Genomic DNA, 21,057 nt, shown 5'->3' with positions numbered 1-21,057 from the left:
CCTGATTGAATCATGTAAAATTCTGATGGGTATTGACAGGGCAGATCCTGAGAATGTTTCCCTTCCTAGGGAAACCTAGAAATAGGGAGCCCAGTTTCAAAGTATGGAATCTTCCATTCAAGATGGAGAAGAGATTTCTTCTCTGAGGAGCACTCGTCTTTGAAATTCTCTTTCATAGATAGCAGCAGAGTCACTGAACATATTCAAAGCTGAGTTCAGGTAGATTTTCATCTACAAGAGAGTCAATGATTCTGAGGAGCTGCTTTGGGTGCAGCTTTGCTGGATCATAAGAAAAATCACCACTCTGTTTGATTGCTGATAAGCAGTAATTAAATATATCATATTTAAAAAAGGTGAACAGGGCTACAAGTTTCATGGATTTTTAAAATATTTTTTATTTATTATTCTGTCACTTGCACAATGCCAAAGTCAGAAGGCAGCTTCTGCTTCATGCCAACTGACCATTTCTCTCAACAGTCATTCTGTCCATCGTGGTAACCAGTGAAATTTGTTGTTCAATGATTGGAAACAGGCCACCAGTCCTGTAGGCCTTCCAGTTGACCTCCAACGATGCTCCTAACTGCTTGACTATCCTCCAATGACACTTCACGCTGTCTCTAACTAATCTCCAGTGGGTACCCTTCGCTGTTTAACTGTCCTCCAATGGAACTTCTATCTGTCCAGCTATCCTCTGGTGGCATCCCTTAGCTAGCTAAGCACTATTCAATAGCGCTTCTGGGGGTCCACTATCCTCCAATGGTGTTCCTAGTTTTGTCTTTTTTCTCCAAAAGGTGCTCCTAGCTTTCCAACTATCCTCCAATGGTGTTCCTAGCTGTGTGCCTCTTCTCCAATTGTGTTCTTGTTTCTGACAGTTCTCCAATGGCTCCGTAAGCTATCTAACTATCCTCCAATGCTGCTTGTAGTTGCAGTACAATCATTTCCAGTGTGCTCCAAAGGCGTCAACAGTTTCCCAGCAGGATTCTCTGTGTAGTTTAAAATCCTCCATTAGTACCCATGTGGTACTCCAATAGTCCCAGAGTCATCCAGCAAAGGTACTCTTAGCACTCCGTTGGATTTCTCAGTAACTCTGCAATTAATCCCCCAAAGTATCTAAAATTGTACTTCAAAATCCCAATGGTGGTGACATATTTGGCCCAAAGGGTTTAACAATTGAAGCGGACCATGCGCTTACCAAACAGGCCAAATAATCTCCTGCTATATAATCTTGCATCCAGCTTGTGAGAATTTCAGAGAGTCCACACAAATAGTGGAATAGCATTAACAGTCCTACAACTGAAACACTCCAACAGTGCTTCATACAATGCAGAGAATCCGCAACAAATGTATTGTCAAAGGTCCTTCACATTCATGTTCCAGTGACTCTCAAGCAATCCAACAGTCTTCCAGTGATTGTCCAGTCCAATGCAACACTGTGCTCTGATCCAAGCAACCTGAGGCTTATATAACCTAGTAATTAGTCTACTGTTTATCCACCATGCTCTCCCTGAGGACAAAAAATGTTAAAGGGTAATTTTTTTTATACCTGAAAGGTACAGTCAGATTATTTTAATAAGACACCAAGAGATGTTGATGTCTCTTTTTGTCAGTCACCTTGACAATTGGTTTCATTAAAGTGGATTCATTGTGAGGGTGGGGGCAGGGACTACATGACAAACGGTACAAGGAGTAATCGAGTACTTGGCATCTTCCATAGTATGATGCCTGATGGGGTTCGGATAAGGGCATATGGAAACTAAAACTTCAACTACTTTTCAAAACTTGACGGACTCCAGTTGATGCCCAAAAGTGTGGAGTAGAACACTGGAAAAGAGACACTGAGACTGGGCAGGGGTTCACCAGTGCACGAGGCTGAGAATTGACCAGTCAGGCTACTAACTGCACATCTTCCCAAAAGATCACATACAGATTGTACTACCATGAATTCTCCCTCGATTTGGTGGATTTCTTGAGGAGAACAACAAAAATGGGTTTGGATTAAGGAACCCATTTGACCATGTTCTCTCAAAATCATTCTGACCATCTTCCTGGTGCTGCACCCTATTGCTTCTTGCATTAACCCAGTCTTCTGACCGTAATCGCCTATAGCGGCAACCCATCTCAATGGGTAAACTCCCTCTGCTTCCTTCCCGGTCATCTTGTCCTGAATATGCGTAGGGGCTGTACGAAAAAATTCTTTGCCAATCTCGTGGTGAGATAATGGGCATTTCGTATGGTGGGACATCAACTGAGTTTACCACCTTGCCACAAACTCAAGTGCAGGGTTTGGGAGGTCACATCGTGTAGTTCTGGCTTCCTTTCCCACCTTCAATTTGACCTGAACTTCAACATCAAGAGCAGCTGTAAGTTTTTAGTGATTTCAATTTGACAGCCACAGGAAATTTAGAAATGGCTTGATATTAACTGTAAAGTTTTAAATATGAAACCCCCATGATAACGTTGAGAAATCTTCCTCCTCAGACCCATCAATAAGTAAAAATTTTAGCAATTGCCATATTTCAAAAATTTGGTCAATAGACCCAAATTGGGGTCAGGAATATATGTCAATATCCCCCATTCACATTAGTTCATCCCTGATGAACTCAGTATCACAAATTAGTCCTATCCTCGATGAACAAGGGGATCCAAATCTACTAAGTCAAATTAAGGAAGATTTTACACACCAAAGCATGATTTTTGAGTAAGATCTGCTTCATTTCCTTTCACAAAAATTGACAATTGTCACAGCCATATTATTTTCAGATTTGAATCCTGAAGACCAACTCTGCTCATTAGGAGCAGCACAGCTTCTTCCCCAAACCAAACAGCACCAGCCACTTGCATGGGAAATTCAACCTCTAACGCAATGAGGAGTCCTCAAAACTTTGCTTCAAGATCTCCATTTGTCGTTGGAAACACCCACCATCAACTGTGCCCACCCCTGACCCTCATCAGGTCCCTCCTCCTGAAACAGTAACTCTATTTTCTCCCTCCACAGATGCTGCCAGATTTGCTGAGCACTTCCAGCATTTTCTGTGCTCATTTCCAGCATCCGTGCTATTTTGCTTCTGTTTGACTGAGAGATTGGATATTCGGACCGAGCAGGATTTTAGTCGCTCATTGTTTCCTAACACTCTGAGTGTATTGACGGTGCTTTCATAAGCGGAATGAAGAGTGGGCTGAGGCTGGGCCCTTGAACTTGCCTGAGGCAGCAGGGAAATCAGGTTAGTGCAGGAAACCCCTCCCTTCTAACAACGGCAAAAGATGGTCAAAGAAAATCAACAGTGCTGTCGTTTGTCAATGCTAGTTGCTAGGTTACACCGGCCCAGGGACAGTGCTGCTGTTACAGGTCTCTACTGTGCCCTGCTATTCTTGTCTCCTTTGGGTTCGCTAGGCTGCAACAACAAAGTGTTAAGCACTTGAAGGAGTGCACTCAAGGGCAGAGCTCCTCTGAATAATTAAGGAGCAACATTGTGGGGGCACTTGCTGCACTAAAGCCTGGACCATCCCACGCTCCCATCTGAAAGAGGCTGCAAGGCCATCAGTGACCTGCCTTAAGGGCAACGTAATAAGATGGGGTGGAATGGTGGAGAGGCCTTAAAAAGCAAACAAAAGGAATACTGTAACAGCGCCTTGGAGGACTCAAAGTAAGCTCTTGGAAGTATGACTCTTCTACCCAATCCTGACAGTTGGCGGGTACACACGTAAATTTTGGTTTCCATTTTTGCACGACTGGCTGTACACGGCGCCCCCATTTCACTCCTTGCAGTATTTTAAGTGAAGTCAGCCAAGGACAGTCTGGGTGCTCAGCTGTTATTTTCCGCAGTCAGGTATTTGAGTGCCGCAAACCCGTAGCGACGTGACATGTCCTGCTGGAACTCCTCCTTCAGTGTCTTCAGGCAAATTCGATATTGCTTGTTGGAACGGAATTTGGTGATGTCGAAGCTGGGGGCGTGAGGCATGTGGATCATGTAAGCGTTGGGAAGGACGATAAACTCATATTCCTGCAACACAGAGAGAGAGAGAGAGGTAGGTGGTGAACACCCTTTGAGATACGTATAGTAGACTGGTTATTGTGGTTTTATCAACCCTGGGACAGTAGGTGAAGGGTTTGAATCCTGCTCTCAATAATAAAATGAGGAACGACAAAAATCAAGTCTCCAAATGCTTTCTGACATCCAGGGTGGTATTCCGAGTCAGACAACTGGCCTGTGGCCTACTCTAGACAGCCCCACTCCAAATACTGTGATGAGGTCCAACATATAGCTGATAGGTGCTGGGCTTCCTTTGATAAGGGGAGCTGGGCTTCTTTAGTCTGAGTTGCAGTCTCTAGCCCAAGGCCAATAAAATCAAAATAAGCCCAACAGCACAGGAGGTCATGCAGCCCATTTAGTCTGCTTTGACTCTCCGACAGAGCATTCTAACCAGGCCCTATCCCCGTAGCTATAAGTATTTACCCCACTTATCACCCTAAATCACATATCATGGGGCACTGAAACACAATGTAGCATGGCCAATCCACGTAACCTGCAGATCTTTGAAATGTGGGAGGAAACTGGAGCACCAGGAGGAAACCCACGCAGACATGGGGAGAATGTGCAAACTCCACACAGACAGTGACCGAAGGCCAGATTTGAACCCAGGTCCCTGGCGCTGTGAGGTAGCAGTGCTAACTAATGTGCCACCCACTACCATTATGTTGCCACAGGTTAGTGAGCAAGTCTGGGTTTATCAGGACTTCAAGTGCTGCACCACATAGACTGCCCTGTCCATTAAGCAGGCTATGCCGAGAGCTTTTCAGAGGCGCAGTTCAATATTAATGAAGTCTGTTTGTCAGCAAAATTGTTATTTTGGTATTAAAAATGCAACTTAAAGCTTAAATGTAAATTCTGCCTTCTTTTAATGAGGACAAGGTGCTTATGTGACAGCTTTGGACCTTTATTAATCTGAGATTTTAATTAGCTCTGTTACGTGATCTCATTAGGATCTTGGTAACACATAATTTAAGAGGTGGTGATATTTTTTATCCCAAAACCACTGAACTTATTAAACAAAAAACACACTGACAGTATCATTATAATTAGTTAGATATTAAAGCAAAGAGGGTCGGGGAGTTACTTGGTCAATGTGCATCTCTTAGCCAACAGTGAAATAGTTAACCTGCTCATTATCTCAATGCTGTTTGTGGGATCTTGCTGTGCACAAAGTGGCTGCAACCTTTTCCTATATTTCAGCAGTGATCAGACTCCCGAAAAGAACTCAATTGGCTGTGACACATTATGAGATGTTCTCATCATCAAAGATGCTAAAAATATGTGGAGATCTTTCATTCCCACATGCATTGCACTGTTGGAGGTGCTGGCTTAATGTCCCATCTGAACGACAAGGTTATGGCTGCCCTTCAAGTGGCCATGGAAGACCCCGTGACACCATTTTGAAGAACAGCAGGCGAGTTCTCAGTGTCTTGGCACCATATTTACTTCTTCCCTTGGCCAATGCTTTCCAACTTTTACAGATGCACCATAAAAAACATTCTTTCTGGTTGTATCACAGCTTGGTATGGCTCCTGCTCTGCCCAAAATTGCAAGAAACTACAAAAACATTGTGAATGAAGCTCTGTCCATCTTGCAAACCAGCCTCCCATCCGTTGACTCTATCTACACTTCCCGCTACCTTGGCGAAGCAGCCAGCATAATTAAGGATTCTACACACCCCGGACATTCTCTCTTCCACCTTCTTCCATCGGGAAAAAGATACAAAAATCTGAGGACATGTACCAGTTGACTCAAGAACAGCTTCTTCCCTGCTGCCATCGGACTTTTGAATGGACCTACCTTGCATTAAGTTGATCTTTTTCTGCACCCTCGCTATGACTGTAACACTGCATTCTACGCTCTCATTTCTTTCTTAATTAACTGTATGCTTTGTCTGTATAGCGCACAAGGAACAATACTTTTCATTGTGTACTAATGCATGTGACATTAATAAATCAAATCAAATCAAAATCAAATATCGGGAAGATCGACTATCTAGTCATGACCTCACTGCCTTGAGAGCTTGTGGGAGCTTGTTGTGCACAAATTGGTTGCTGTGCTCCCTACAACGACTACTCTTCAAAAATAGTACAACGGCTGGGTGTCCTGAGGTGGTGGAAAATTCTAGAGAAATGCATGCCTGTCATTTATTTTCTGCCTTTCTAAGTTTGGATTGTGAGCATTCTGGGACAGGATGACAGGTACCGATTGGAGAATGAATGAATAAGCCTCTAATAGAATTACGTTCTGAGAAATCTCTGTCTCTAATCGGGCAAGCTAAGCAGCGCATGGCTTTATTTTAAGATATGGAACTTCCAGGTGAAATATCAGGCTAAAGCTGGTGGTGACAGTGATGGGAGCAATTTGGAATGATGGATCAATGGAATCACACAAGAAGCACACTGTGCATTAGAGTACATCAGCAAAAGAGTGATCTCCCCCATTCTATATAGCTTTCAGTGTAATAAATAAAAACAGCTGACAGGAAAATCTGAAACTACTCTGTTTGCCTAAGTATACTGAAATAAGATGGATTACTGTACCTGTGCATCCAGCTCCATGACATGTGCTACTTTATTCCAGCCAAAACCAACAAACCTCCTGTCATACTCTGGGCAGTCGCGCCTTACTACAACGTAAGGCTCAAAGTCTGCCTCCCAGTTTACGTGATAGGGGGTGGTGGCTGTCCGCCATTTGGCAAAGTTCGTTGGAGCGTGACCCTTGGTCCAAACATGATACCTGCAGAGCAGAAATCAGGATAGTGAGTCCCAGCAAGTTGCACTCAGTGTCCACGGTGGGCATGATCAGGAGTGTGGGATTTGACAGTATACGTGATGGTCAGCACAATGAGCTAAAGCCATAATTATACAACTAGAATACTTCTTTTACCCCATCTTTCCACCTTAATTGGCAGCTTTACTCAAAACGTAGTCACAAACTATGACCCTCACACCACTCAGGCGATTAGATGGGATTAGACATAGATTTAAGTATGCATTAACAAGATACTTATTTCTTCTCGCAGTCACTCAGCCATAATGAGGTCCAAATGAGAGAGAATGCACAGCTGTTACATCCCAAAATAAATGTTAAAAGTAATGATTAATGCTTTACCGCTAACACAAGCAAAGCCAGTTTTAAACATGGGAATGTTTTATGAGGAATGGACTGAGAAAAGTCAGCCAAACTGTCCCATCAAACTCATGTTGCTGCTGGGAGATTAGGAAGAGGGTTTCTTTAGGATGTTGTATGCAATAAAATTAGACACATGCCCTTGAGGAACCCTTTTACAATTGTGTTTCAGTCAACAGAGGAATGATTGCAAGTGGAGGTGCAATCAATACTTGCCTCACCAGTTCAGCCTACTCATAGAATCCTACCGTGCAGGAGGCCATTCAGCCTATCAAGTCTGCACCGACTACAATCCCACCTAGGTCCTATCCCCATAACCCCATGCATTTATCCTAGCTCGCCTCCCCGACACAAAGGGGCAATTTAGCATAGCCAATCCACCAAACCCGCGCATGTTTGGAGTAATTTTATTCATTTGGGATCATCTGTTAACAGCATTTTTTGGTAGGCCACAAAGTAGACGTCATTTCCAGGAGAGATGGTTTTAACCATTTGGACCACAGTGGACTTTTCTTCTAATCCCTATGCAGCATTTCTAATCTTGCTGGGAATTGGGCTGCATTTCCTATCCACCCTGTCGTGTTGGATTCTTCTTCCCCCTTCCTCCATTAAGGGGGTTACGATTCCACAAGGATTATTGGATTATTCCCGTGGGGGTGGGTGGGGAAAGGAGGTTGTGGTGGTGACTACACACAGTACATATCAGGGGAGAAAGTCTCAGCATGAAACCATTTATCTGCAATTTCTAACAGTGTTCTGATGTATTTCGCTTTCGTTAAGAGTTTCATCTTTATACTTGGATGTGAGTGTTCCACAAGCAGCCTCTCCTCTGGCAGATCACAAAAGTGTGATCATTGTGGGTCTACTTGACTGCTGAGGTGTTGCAGTCAGAATTATACTGGTCCTCACCTGAAATCTACCCATGACCACTTTCCAATAGGGGCGGTCATTTGGCAGATATCAGGTGTTGGCAACTCTGGTTTCATGTTTCCCCTCCGTAGCCCAGAGGTACTGAGGCCAAGTGCTGATGGCCTGGCTGAAATCAAGTGGAACAAATTTGGCACAAATGTATATTAACGCATAATATTGCGTACATTGAGTTATAAATATGTTAACACCAGGTTTAAGTCCAACCGATTTATTTGATAGTAAACTCACAAGCTTTTGAGGTTTACCTCTTCGTCAGATGAATGAAGAGTTCTCTTCATTCACCTGACGAAGAGGGAAACCTCGAAAGCTTGTGAGTTTACTATCAAATAAATCGGTTGGACTTAAACCTGGTGTTGTCAGGCTTCTTACTGTGTTTACCCCAGTCCAACGCCGGCATCTCCACATTATAAATATGTTTCAGGTATAAAATTCCAACCTCTTCAAGCATTACCTAAAAGTGAAGAGTGTTCCCATGTCTAACATGGACAATAACTCCGCTTTAGATTTTGGGAAGGACAGGCGATAGCGGAGAGTCTCAAATGCTGGCACAATTAGAGCTTTCTTTGTGTTAGCCATATCGAGCTGGACAACAGACCTCCTGCAAGGGAAGGACACACATCGTGTCATCAAAACTGCAAATAATTCAGATCACACATTACAATCCAGGGCACTGTGTAGAAAAGGAGGAAGGGGAAAGGGGGAATGGAGGGGATGTGGGGAGAGAGGGAAATGGAAATGGCCTCTACCCATGCCTCCACTGCTTGCAGTACTGACATGTTCCGGCAGGTGGTAGTACTGACCCACAGAACAGCATTACACCTCAGAAGATGGTGCCCATTATAGCTCTGAGGAATAAGCACGTCTCCCCCTCATTATTCCAGGATTATTGGATTATTCCCGTGGGGGTGGGTGGGGAAAGGAGGGTGTGGTGGTGACTATGTGCAGTACATATCAGGGGAGAAAGTCTCAGCATGAAACCATTTATCTGCAATTTCTAACAGTGTTCTGATGTATTTCGCTTTCGTTAAGAGTTTCATCTTTATACTTGGATGTGAGTGTTGCTGGTTGGGCCAGCATTTGTTACCCAAACCTAATTACCCTTGAACTGGGCGGCTTGGCTTGCTGGGCCCGTGCATTCAGAATCAGCCACATTGCTGTGGTTCTGGGGTCACGTTGGCAGTCCAGGAAAGATGTTAGTGAACCAGATGGATTTTTACGACAATCAATCCATTTCTAAGATTAGCTTTTTGAGTCCAGGTTTTATTAATTGAATTTAAATTCCACCAGCTGCCATGATCGGATTTGAACCCATGTCCCCCAGAGCATTGGATTATTAATGCTGCTACATTACCACAGTGCCACCGTATGAAGACAGTGTTTTCAATTATGGGTGAGACCAGAACTAGGTGTCAGAAATGTAAGGTGATCCCTGATGAATCCAATAGGGAACAGGGGAAATCTCTTTACCCAGTGAGTGGCTAGAATGTGGAACTTGCCACCCCTGGTTGAGGTGACTGGCAGTTGTGGAGAAACTAGATAAATACAGAGAAACGAATGCTGATTGGGTGAGATCAAGAGGAGTAGGAGGAGGCTTCTGCGGATCGTAAATATTAGCACGGGGCAGTTGGGCCGAATGGCCAGTTTAATTGTCCTACATAGTTTGGTACAATTACATTTCCACTGCTACCACCATTAGGCCCACTGTTTGTGCTGTCATTGGCAACTGTGACCATACCCTGTGGAGACCATTCAACCACTTTCATTACCTGAGGTACTCATAGAGACCATACATAGGGAGGAAGTCGATGTCCGACAGGAACATGTAGGGCGTGTTGACATGCTTCATTGCTATGTTTCGCAGCAGATTGACAGGGTAAAACTGTCCTTCCTTGTAGACAATGTGGTAGCCAACGTTGCTCCTGCTCATCAGAACCTCAGAGCCCTGGGCGTAGCGGAGGAACTGTTGGGCCTCAGCGTCAGACAGGTAAAGAGCAAGGCTGATTGGGCCCTCCCAGTGCTTACAGATTGCCTCCAACATCTGCAGCCTGAGGGAAGAGCAAAGTTAGTTGACAGTGAGCATTTGTTAAAGGGAATACAGTAAGAAATTTGCAAAGGATGTTAAGGCTAACACAAAAAGTTGTACGATTGCCTTCAAAGGGTAAGATTAGTCAAAGGCAATGGGGTGGGGGGGGGGGGGCTTTGAAAATAGATACAGGTCAGACAAAGAGGTCTGGGGGTACATGTTCATAGCTCCTTGAAAGTGGAGTCATAGGTGGACAGTAGTGAAGAAGACATTTGGCATGCTTAGTTTCATCTGTCACAACATTGAATACAGGAGTTGAGATGTCTTGTTGAAGTTGTACAAGACATTGGTAAGGCCACACTTGGAATACTGTGTGCAGTTCTGCTCACCCTATTATAGAAAGGATATTATCAAACTAGAAAGAGTGCAGAAAAGATTTACTAGAATGGCACTTGATGGTTTGAGTTATGAGGAGAGGCTGTGAAGTATTCTCTGGAGCTTAGGAGGCTTAGGGATGACCTTATAGAGGTCTATAAAATAATGAGGGGCATCGATCAGCTAGATAGTCAATATCTTTTCCCAAAGGTAGGGGAGTCTAAAACTAGAGGGCATAGGTTTAAGGTGAGAGGGAAGAGATACAAAAGTGTCCAGAGGGGCAATTTTTTCACACAGAGGGTGGTGAGTATCTGGAACAAGCTGCCAGAGGGAGTAGTAGAGGCGGGTACAATTTTATCTTTTAAAAGGCATTTAGATAGTTACATGGATAAGATGGGTATAGAGGAATATGGGCCAAATGCGGGCAATTGGGATTAGCTTAGGGATTTCAAAAAAAGGGCAGCATGGACAAGTTGGGCCGAAGGGCCTGTTTCCATGCTGTAAACCTCTATTACTCTTATGAGGTCATGGTTCTAACAAAAATAAAGGAATGGCAAATTTGTGAAGGATTTATTATCTGTTGACCTTCACAGCAGAGGAAGAGGGTAATATTCCTGACATTCCTGGGAAACCAATAATGAATCAATGATTGGGATTCACTAAAATTGATGGTATCAAAACAACAGTATTGTAGATATTATGGTATTAAATCTAACAATCCCCAAGATCCACTCCAGGATTTTTATGGAAACGTGAGAGAAATTTCCAGAAATTTTAGAAATTATCTGCATGCCTCCCAATTCAGGAATTGTCCTTATAGATTGAAAAACTGCAGATATTATTCCATTACTTAAGACAAGAAGGAGAGAGAAACAAGGAATGACGGATCTATTAGTGTACGTCTGTTGTGAGAATGGCACACGTAAGATCCTGAGAGGGATTGACAGGCTGGATGTGGCGAGGATGTTTCCTCTTGTGGGAGAATCTAGAACCATGGGTCACTGCTTAAAAATAAGGGATTACCCATTTAAATAGAGATGAGAAGAATTTTATTCTCTCAGAGGAACATGAGTCTTTGGAGCTCTCATCCTCAAAAGGCGGTGAAAGCCGAGTCTTGAAATAATTTTTTTAAGGCAGAGCTAGTTAGATTCTTGATTAACAAGGGAGGGGTGAAAGGTTATTGGGGGTAGGCAGGAATGTGGGTTGAGGTTCCAATCAGATCGGTCATAATCCTCATGAATGACAGAGCAGGAACAAGGGACCGAGTGGCTTACTCCTGCTCCTAATTCGTGTGATTGTCTTGCAATCTATAAATAAGGACTGTGTAACTGAGCACTTTGAGAAATCTGAGCTAATTCAAGAGATGATTTGTAAAGGGTAAATCAGGCCTAATGAAGCTCATTGAATCTTTTTGAGAAAATCACAGAGGATATAGTTTATATGGACTTGCGGATGGCATTTGATATGGTTTCACACAAGAGACTGCTAGCTAAAGTTAAAGTTAATGGAATTGAAGGCAGAATATTCAATATTGGGTGGGATTTATTGAAAGGGTACAATGAATGGTTTCCCTCAAAGATCGGTGCTGAGGCCTTAACTAGTCACTATGCTTATCGATGACTTAGATAACAGACCCAAGTTTGCCATTAACATGATGATGGATGATAAGTTAAGTAGACAGGGACACAGAATTACAAAAACAGGATTTTAACACAGGCAAGAATGAGGGCACTCATTTTGGACCTAAAATTGGGAAAGATTTATTTAAATAGGGAAATGTTTAAAACCACAGCATTCTAGAGGCATTCAGAGGTTCATGGACACAAGCAAAACAAAGCAAACTCACCAAAGACTAATTAAACATTTGCTCTTATGTCCAAAACTCTTGCTACAACTATACAAAGGTCTCCACATCTGGAGGAATGTGTAACCCTGGGCATGTCACCTTAGGATGGATATCCTCCTCCTCCAAGTACCGGACCCAAGAGAATGCTGGCGACCTGGACTTCTATTGGATTGATCCAATGATTACACAAAGTCCTGCAGGTTTGTTATTATCCTTTGCTGTCACCTGCCCAGGAAACTCCCCCGCTCTGACCGCCCGTCTCTAGTTATTGGAAGGACTTGCAAGCTGATAACCAACCTTTCTGGCCGTGTTATGAACACAACTTGCTTGGCCATCAAGTCCTGGGGTGGGACTCGAACCTAGATCTTCTGGCTCAGAGGCAGGGGCACTACCCGCTGCGCCACAAGAACTCCTCATTGAAAGGATAAATTCTCCTTGAGAAAAGCTTGGAAATGCTTCTTCACATGAAGGATGGTAGACTTGCCAAACTCTCTCCCACAGCAAGCAATGAATGCTGTCTAGGTTAATCATTTTAAATCTGAGATCGATAGATTTTGGCTGGCTGATAGTGTTAAGGAATGGGGAGCTGTGGGGAGTGGATGGCATTATGGTACACATGATTTCATTGACTGGCAGGAATAGGGTTGACGGGCTGTATGGTACCCTCCTATGTTCCTAACACATGGTTATTATGGAAATATAACCTCTGAAGAAAATTAATTGAGAAGGGCTCGGTTGTGATCCAGTCCCTGTCACTTAAAAACGTTGATGGTTAAAATTAAACTCAGTTAAAATATGATAACCATTCTCCAAAGGTTTTATAGTGTCTCAATTGTTGCTATTTTTTCCAGACAGAAATTGTTTAGTCAGTAGTTTGTTTGGGGGCACCAAATGCAAGCACAAACATAACACTAAATAGTAAAAGCAAAAGACTGTCACTGCTGGGGAATTGAAATGAAAACTGAAAATAATGGAAATACTCAACAGGTCAGGCAGCATCTGTGGAGAGACCCATCACTGGAACTGGAACAAGTGGGAGGCGTGACACTGAGGGTGACTCTTCCTCAGCACCTTCTCCCCCTTCACACTGCACATTCTTATGTAAACACAGGAGATACTCTTTTACCTCCTCCCTTTCCACTAGCTAGGGCGCCAAATGTTCCTTCCAGGGACCACCTGCATTCACTGCTCACAATGTGGTTCCCTCTACCCTGCAGGGGATAGACACAAGCTGGGTGACCACTTTGTGGAACACCACTGTTCAGTCTGCGAGTGTGACCCCCAGGCTTCCACTCATCTGTTATTCTAAATGTTTACCTTGTTCTCACTCTGACTTCCCTCTGTTCTTGATGTCCTGCACTGCTGTTAATGACGGTCAGTGTAAGTTGAGGAGCAGCCCCATATCTTTCAATTAGACACGTTACAGACTCAATATTGAACTCAATAATTTCAAACAGCCTCAGCCTCCATTTTCCCAAATAATATCTGCTGGTACTCATTTCGCTATTCCTGATGACACTTCCTCTAGACCTATCTTTTGTTTCTTTATTTGTCCCCATTACCACCTCATTTTGCCTTGCAGCATCATTCCTTTTGGTATTCAGTATTTCCACAAGATGCTGCAGGGTACGTAGGAACATAAGAAACAGGCACAAATAGACCATTTGGCTTCTTGAGTCTGCTCCGCCATTCACTAAGACCATGGCCTATCTGACAGTAGCCTCAACTCCACTTTCCTGCCTTATCCCATAATCTTTGACTTTCTCATGGATCAAAATTCTGACTAACTTGATCTTGAGTATATTCAATAATGTGGAGTACTGGATTCCCAAGGTTAACAACAGTCACTGAATCCTATAGTGCAGAAAGAGGCCATACAGCCCATCAGTCTGCACTCGCAATAATCACATCTTATTCCCGTTTATTCAGCCTGCTAGTCTTCCTGACACTAAGGTCAATTTACCATGGCCAATCTACCTAACCTAATGTTTGCACCGTGGGAGGAAATGGGAGCAGCTGAAGGAAAACTATGCAGACACAAGGAGAGTGTGCAAACTCCACACAGACAGTGACCCAAGGCCAGAATTGAACCCTGGTGCTGTGAAGCAGCAGTGCTAACCACTTTGCCACAATGCTGCCACAGAAGAAAATTCTCCTCATCAATCTTAAATGGGAGACCCTCTATTTTGAAACTATGTCACTTATTATAGATTCCCCGACAAGGAATTCCATATTCCGGCCTCCCAGACTGTCAGGATCCACTACAGTTCACCTATCACTGCAAAAGATCCATAGCAGATGCCATCTCCCCAGCCTTACACTCAACCCTAGAACACCTTGATAACAAAGACACCTCTGTCTGATTCTTATTCATAGGCTATAGCTCAGCCTTAACACCATTATTTCTACAAGACTCATCTCCAAACTTTGCGGCCTGGGGCTTGGTTCCTCTCTCTGCAACTGGATCTTAGACTTCCTAATCCACAGATCGCAGGTCAGTAAGGATAGGCAACAACACCTTCTCCATGATCATCCTCAACACTGGTGCTCCGCAAGGCTGTGTCCTCAGCCCCTTACTATACTCCTTGTATACCTATGACTATGTGGCCAAATTTCCCTCCAACTTGATTTTCAAGTTTACTGATGACATCACTGTTGTGGGTCAGATCTCAAACAATGACCAAACACAGTGAAGGAAAGAGATTGGGAATCCGGTGAACTGGTGTGATGACAATAATCTCTCCCTCAATGTCAACAAAATGAGGGAGACAGTCATCGACTTCAGGAAGCATAGTGGAGGGCATGACCCTGTCTACACTTATGGAGACAAAATAGAAATGGTCGAGAGCTTCAAACGTTCAGGTGTCCAGATCACCAACAAGCTATCCTGGTCCACCATGAGGTGCTATATTTAAGAAAGCACATCAATGCATCTACTTTCTCAGGAGACTTAGGAAACTTGGCACGTCCGCTACAACTCGCACCAACTTCTACAGATGAACCATAGAAATCATTCCTTCCGATTGTATCACAGCTTGGTATGGCTCCTACTCTGTCCAAGAACGCAATAATGAGTCACGACAAAGCCCAGTCCATCACTCAAACCAGCCTCTCATCCACTGACACTGTCTACACTCCTCGCTGCCTTGGAAAAGCAGCCAGCATAATCAAAGACCCTGTACACCACAGGCAAACTCTCTTCCACCTTCTTGCATTGGGGAAAGGATACAAAAGTCTGAGGACACGTACCAATTGATTCAAAAACAGCTTCTTCCCTGGTGCCATCAGACTTTTGAATGGACTAACCTCGCATTAAGTTGATCTTTCATTACACCCTAGCTATGACTGTAACACTACATGCTATACTCTCTCCTTTGCTTCCCTACGTACAGTACGCTTTGTCTGTATAGCGCACAAGAAACAATACTTTTTGCTGTATATTAATACATGACAATAAATCAAATCAAATCAAGGAGAAACATCCTCTCAGCATCTATCTCTGCCAAGCCCCCTCAAGCCCAAGAATTTTATGTTTCCATAAGATCACCTCCCATTCTTCCAAACTCCAATGAGTATAGGCCCAAATCATCTTCATAATCCCATGAATCAGCCTAATGAACCTTCTCTGACCTGCTGAGTATTTTCAGCATTTTCTCGTTTGATTATAGATGAATAATACTTTGTTCTGGCCCGATTAGCTTTTGTGTTCTTAAACCTGTCTAATCCTCTCCAAGTGGAATGGGATTACAGTTTGTACTAAGCCCTGGTTAAAATCGGGTTAGAAATTGGGCAAAAGGTCACTAAGCAAAGGGAGCATTCTTGATATATTTTCGTTGAATAATGTAAAAGCATCACCATGTAATAATGATTAATGAGTTTAGTGGGCAAATCATATTCACACAAACACGCCCGGTCTAAGTGGTGACGACAGTGTTCCTTTGTACTTGGTGAGCTTTATCGGGGTCGAATCGATCTTTCCTGTCAGCAGGTGAAGGAGTTGTACAAACACACAAGAAACAATAGGTCTGTACCCAACAGAATGCAGTACACAACGTGTGGTAACAAACTTCATTAACATTGAACAAATAGCCGGCCTCTTCAGAAAGTGAACTCCTCGAGCTAAATAAATGCTTAAAAGGGGACAAACATTTCAGAGCTATGGGGATTGGATTAATTCAATAACTCTTTCAAGGGGCCTCACAAACTGTCTGTGCCATATCATTCAATGAGTTCCTGACACATTGACCCAAGATCCCACTAGCGGTCAATGGCAAATTGCCTACACAGCCATAAAACCTGCCGCAGGGAAGGGGTGGGGGGATGTTGATGTAATGAAGAACTTCATTTATGCAGCAAATGATAATGATCAGAATTTGCAGCCTATGAGGGTGTTGCATGTCAATGACTTCAGAAGGAAATTTCTATGCAACTGAGGAAAATAAATTTTCAGAGTTATGGGGATAGAGAGGGACATTGAGACTCACTGGACAAAGAACCAGCACAGATTTGATGGGCTGAATGACCTCATTCTGTGTTGCAAAGGACTCTATGAACTCCAGGATCTTGGATGCAGGCAGCCCAGACAGGTAAAAAACGTTGATATACCGTAAGGGAAATGAGTTTATGAATTGTTGGCCCAGTTGTCTGTTGACAATAAAGCATTGGGAAAATTCAGTACCAATTACCATGCAAAGGAGGCGGGCGCTAGCTAGTGCAGAAGTTGGAAATTATTCTCTTTACCACCACTAACTTCACCCTGAGGCACACAGAATAAACAAGGCCAAAGATTTCTGACCTGTCCATCGATAGCTGGGCCACCAGCGTAACCTCTGTGTTTTCAGTGGAAGGCTCAAACTCGTAGTGCAAGAAATAGAGATGAGTGCGGTGGACAGTGAATCGCTCCCTCCGGAATTCGTAGCAGGGGTCATCCTCATCCAGTTCTAACAACTGCTTTTGGAGCTGTAAAACAGAACACTTGTGAAGGTGAAGACAAAGGCAAAGAAAAAGGAATGGTATCCCATGTAGTGGGTCAGTGCACCTGCTGGACCAAACTCATCAGCAATACCAGGTTTCATCCAGATATCTGCAGATATAAAATGAGCTTCCTCAAAATCTCCACCTCACAAAATCACACCATTCCACTAAAGCCAAACCTTTATATTGTCTTTAATATAAGCAGTGTTATTCTGGCAAATTTGAGCTACTTTCACAATGATTTACAGTGATTTTCAGATATTGGAGAGACTGGAGAAGTAAGGATTGTTCTTTGAGCAGAAAAGCAAGAGTGAAAATTTGATGATGTCTTCCCAATTTGGGGCTTTGACAGGAATAAATGAGAAGCAATGCTTTCCACTCACAGAAGGGTGGGTGACCTGGGAGGATAGATTTAAGATGATTGGCAAGAGAAGTAAGAGGAAGGTGAAGGGAATTTCTCAACACAAGGAACTGTTGTGATCTGCAATGCAATGCCAGAAGTACAGTCAACAGTAAGTTAGCTAAAGAAGCTGAATATGCACTTGAGAAGGAAAAAAAGCAGGGGAAGGGAAAGAATTAAACATTCTTTTCGAACTGGCATGCTAGATTAAATGGTCTCCTTCTGTGCTTTACCATTCATAGAATCGCTGTGGTGCAGAAGAGGCCATTCAGCACATCAAGTCTATATCAACTCTCTGACAGACTTTCTTACCCAGTCCCGACCTCACATCCTATCCCCATTAACCCCATTCATCTGCATTGCTATATATCCAACCTACACATCTTTGGACACAAAGGGGCAATTTAGCATTGTCGATCCATCTAACCTACACATCTTTGGACTGTGGGAGGAAATGAAACATCGAGAGGAAACCACGTAGACACTAGAACATGAAAACTCGACACAGACAGTCACCCAAGGCTGGAATTGAATCGAAGTCCCTGGAACTGGGAGGCAGCAGCACTAACCACTGTGCCACCGTGCCGCCCTAAATTCTGTGCTAATTTAGAAAACTGATTTTGTGCAATCTTTCCATTTATCTTCTCATATTTCTCATCCTGTTCGCTTTACAGTTTTCCAATATGTACTCTTGATAAATTAAACATGTGGGTTTTCCATTCATGTCCACATAGAAATACAAAATGAAATTTCATAATGCTTGTACATAGTGGCAACTAGGCTGATTGATGCCTCCCTGGACTAGAGGTCGCTCAGTTTCGGAGGGGCGTGACATCACAGACTATTGAAATTGTTTAAAAAACATTCAGTTTTGCTTTGGAAAAGACTAGATTTCTTTTGTAACAAAGGCACTGAAGCTAGTAATGATTCCCCCACCTATGTGAGGCAGTTGTTTGACTGAGGCAAAGTAACATAACTTTTACTTTTAAATTAAAGCACTGAACTGTTTGATTTAGCATCTCCATCAACAGAGTAAATGATGTATAATAAAAGCTTAGTGGTGGATTCAGAAATGGACATATCTGTCTCACCAAGTTTATGGTGCTGTCTCATTAAAATACCAGCCAATATGACAGTTTCCACCATCACTATCTGCTCTTCACTCTGATCTTTCAGAAGTCCCCCATTATCAGGCTCTGAACCACAGTGGTTCAGACCTGATTATTTTGTTGTTCTAACAAAACAGGATCTTTCATTCAAACTAAATCTCAGAGAGAATTTAATCACCTCCCCATGACAGTCAATGGCATTACCATTACTGAGTCTCCTACTATCAACATCCTGTGGGTTACCATCGACCAGAAACTGAACTGGGCCAGCCATATAAATACTGTGGCTTCAAAAGCAAGTCAGAGGCAAGGAATCCCACGGTGAGTAACTCACCTCCCGACTCCCCAAAGCCCATCCACCATCGGTATACCATCTACAAGATGCATTGCAAGAACTCACCCAAGGCATCTTCAATGGCACCTTCCAAACCTACAACTATTACCATCTAGGACCAGGGTAGAAGATACATGGAAACACCACCACCTGCAAGTTCCCTTTCCAAGTCACTCACTATCTTGACTTGGATCTATATCGCCATTCCTTCACTGTTGTGTCAATATCCTGGAAATCCCTCCCTAACAGCACTGTGGGTGTACCTACCCAGACGACTGCAGCTGTTCAAGAAGGCAGAAGGCAGCTCACCACCACCTTCTCTATGGCATTTAGGGATGGGCAATAAATGCTGGCCTAGTCAGTGACACCCACATCCCATGAATGAATTTTAAAAAGTGTCCTTTGGGTATTCTGTATCAATCAATTTTTGAGGTTATTGCTTTCATCTCTGGATTCTGTTAATGCAGCCAGCCTATTGGGCTCAAATCACTAGGAGACTAATGGTATTGTCACTGCTAGAGGATTTTCACAGTATTTTTATTACAGTGTTAATGTAAGCCTACTTGTGACATTAATAAATAAACTAAACTAAGTACTGGTAATTCAGAGATCCAGGACAAGATCTGGGGACCCAGGTTCAAATCCCAGAACACAGAAGGTAAAATTTGAATTCCATAAATAAAATTCTGGAATTAATTCTACAAAGACTTGATCAGAGAATCCCTACAGTGCAGAAGGAGGCCATTTGGCCCATCGAGCCTTCACTGACAACAATCCCATCCAGTTCTATATCTGTAATCTCACGTATTGACCCTGCTAATCCCCCAACACTAAGGGGCAAATTAACATGGCCAATCCATCTAACCTGTACATCTTTGGACTGTAGGAGGAAACCAGAGCACCTGGAGGAAACCCATGCAGACACGGGGAGAATGTGTAAACTCCACAGGAATTCAACCTGGTCCCTGATGCTGTGAGGTAGCAGTGCTAATTACTGTGCCACTCCACAAAACGATTGTTGTAAAAACCCATCTGGTTCACCAATACCCTTTAGGGAAGGAAATCATATAATCCCTACAGGACAGAATAAGGCCACTTGGCCCATCAAATCTGTACTGACCACAATCCCACCCAGGCCCTATTCCCGTAACACTGCACATTTATCCTGCTAATCCCCTGACACCAGGGTCAATTTAGCATGGCCAATCAACCTAACCCGCACATCACTGGACTGTGGGAGGAAACCGGAGCACCCAGAGGAAACTCACAAAGATACAGGGAGAATGTGCAAACTGCTTATAGTGACCCAAGGCAGAATTGAACTTGGGTCCCTGGCACAGTGCGACAGCAGTGCTAACCACTGTGCCACCTTATCCAGTCTAGCCTATGTGTGACTCCAGATCCACAGCACACAGCAACATGGTTGACTCCTAAATGCTCTCTGCAATTGATGGCAGATAGTGATGAGCGATAAATGCTGGCCTGGGCTCCACTTTTTCATGAAGTTCTTACTTTTTTACAACCTCACTTTTTTTCTGACTCCAAATCGAATTTAAAGACAGAATTGTCGAATGCCGACAGTCCTTTAATGTGAGATCTAGATTTTTATCACCAATAGATGTCAGCCATGACCAGAAAATTCCTGCTTCATCTTTTTATATAATACAATTTACATTTTAACAACAACCCAGAATGAAGATGAATTTGACTTTGTAAACAGGGCATGTAGGATCGAAACATAGGGAGAGTAAGTTAATTAGCCCCTTGATCCTGTACTGAGAGTCAATGAGATCTGAGAGTCATGTACTGTTTTTGCTCCAAACCCCTTAATATCTTTTGAAAATGAAAATCTATCAATATCAGTTTTAAAATTAACAATTGATCTAGCATCATTACGGTGGTA

The 21,057-nt window shown here is 43.2% G+C and overlaps 1 protein-coding gene across 6 annotated transcripts in view; it reads right to left on the bottom strand.

The window, feature by feature from the left end:
• Positions 1 to 381: 381 nt before the first annotated feature.
• The window catches only part of LOC145344001 (xylosyl- and glucuronyltransferase LARGE1), a 448,675-nt gene continuing 427,999 nt past the window's right edge, over positions 382 to 21,057 (bottom strand). For all 6 annotated transcript variants that reach the window (XM_080190638.1, XM_080190643.1, XM_080190639.1 and 3 more), the window contains 5 exons: positions 17,133 to 17,296; positions 9,860 to 10,138; positions 8,545 to 8,691; positions 6,575 to 6,770; positions 382 to 4,001 (listed from right to left, as the gene is read on the bottom strand). In XM_080190638.1, coding sequence (XP_080046764.1) covers positions 3,804 to 4,001; positions 6,575 to 6,770; positions 8,545 to 8,691; positions 9,860 to 10,138; positions 17,133 to 17,296 — 984 coding nt within the window. In that variant the 3' untranslated portion in view covers positions 382 to 3,803. The remainder of the gene's footprint in view (positions 4,002 to 6,574; positions 6,771 to 8,544; positions 8,692 to 9,859; positions 10,139 to 17,132; positions 17,297 to 21,057) is intronic.

The sequence above is a fragment of the Carcharhinus amblyrhynchos genome, chromosome 6 (genome assembly GCF_965287045.1).
Source record: "Carcharhinus amblyrhynchos chromosome 6, sCarAmb.v2.hapA, whole genome shotgun sequence".
Taxonomy (NCBI): domain Eukaryota; kingdom Metazoa; phylum Chordata; class Chondrichthyes; order Carcharhiniformes; family Carcharhinidae; genus Carcharhinus; species Carcharhinus amblyrhynchos.
The sequence above is the reverse complement of the archived record's forward strand: the minus strand, read 5'-3'. Positions and strand labels throughout refer to the sequence as shown.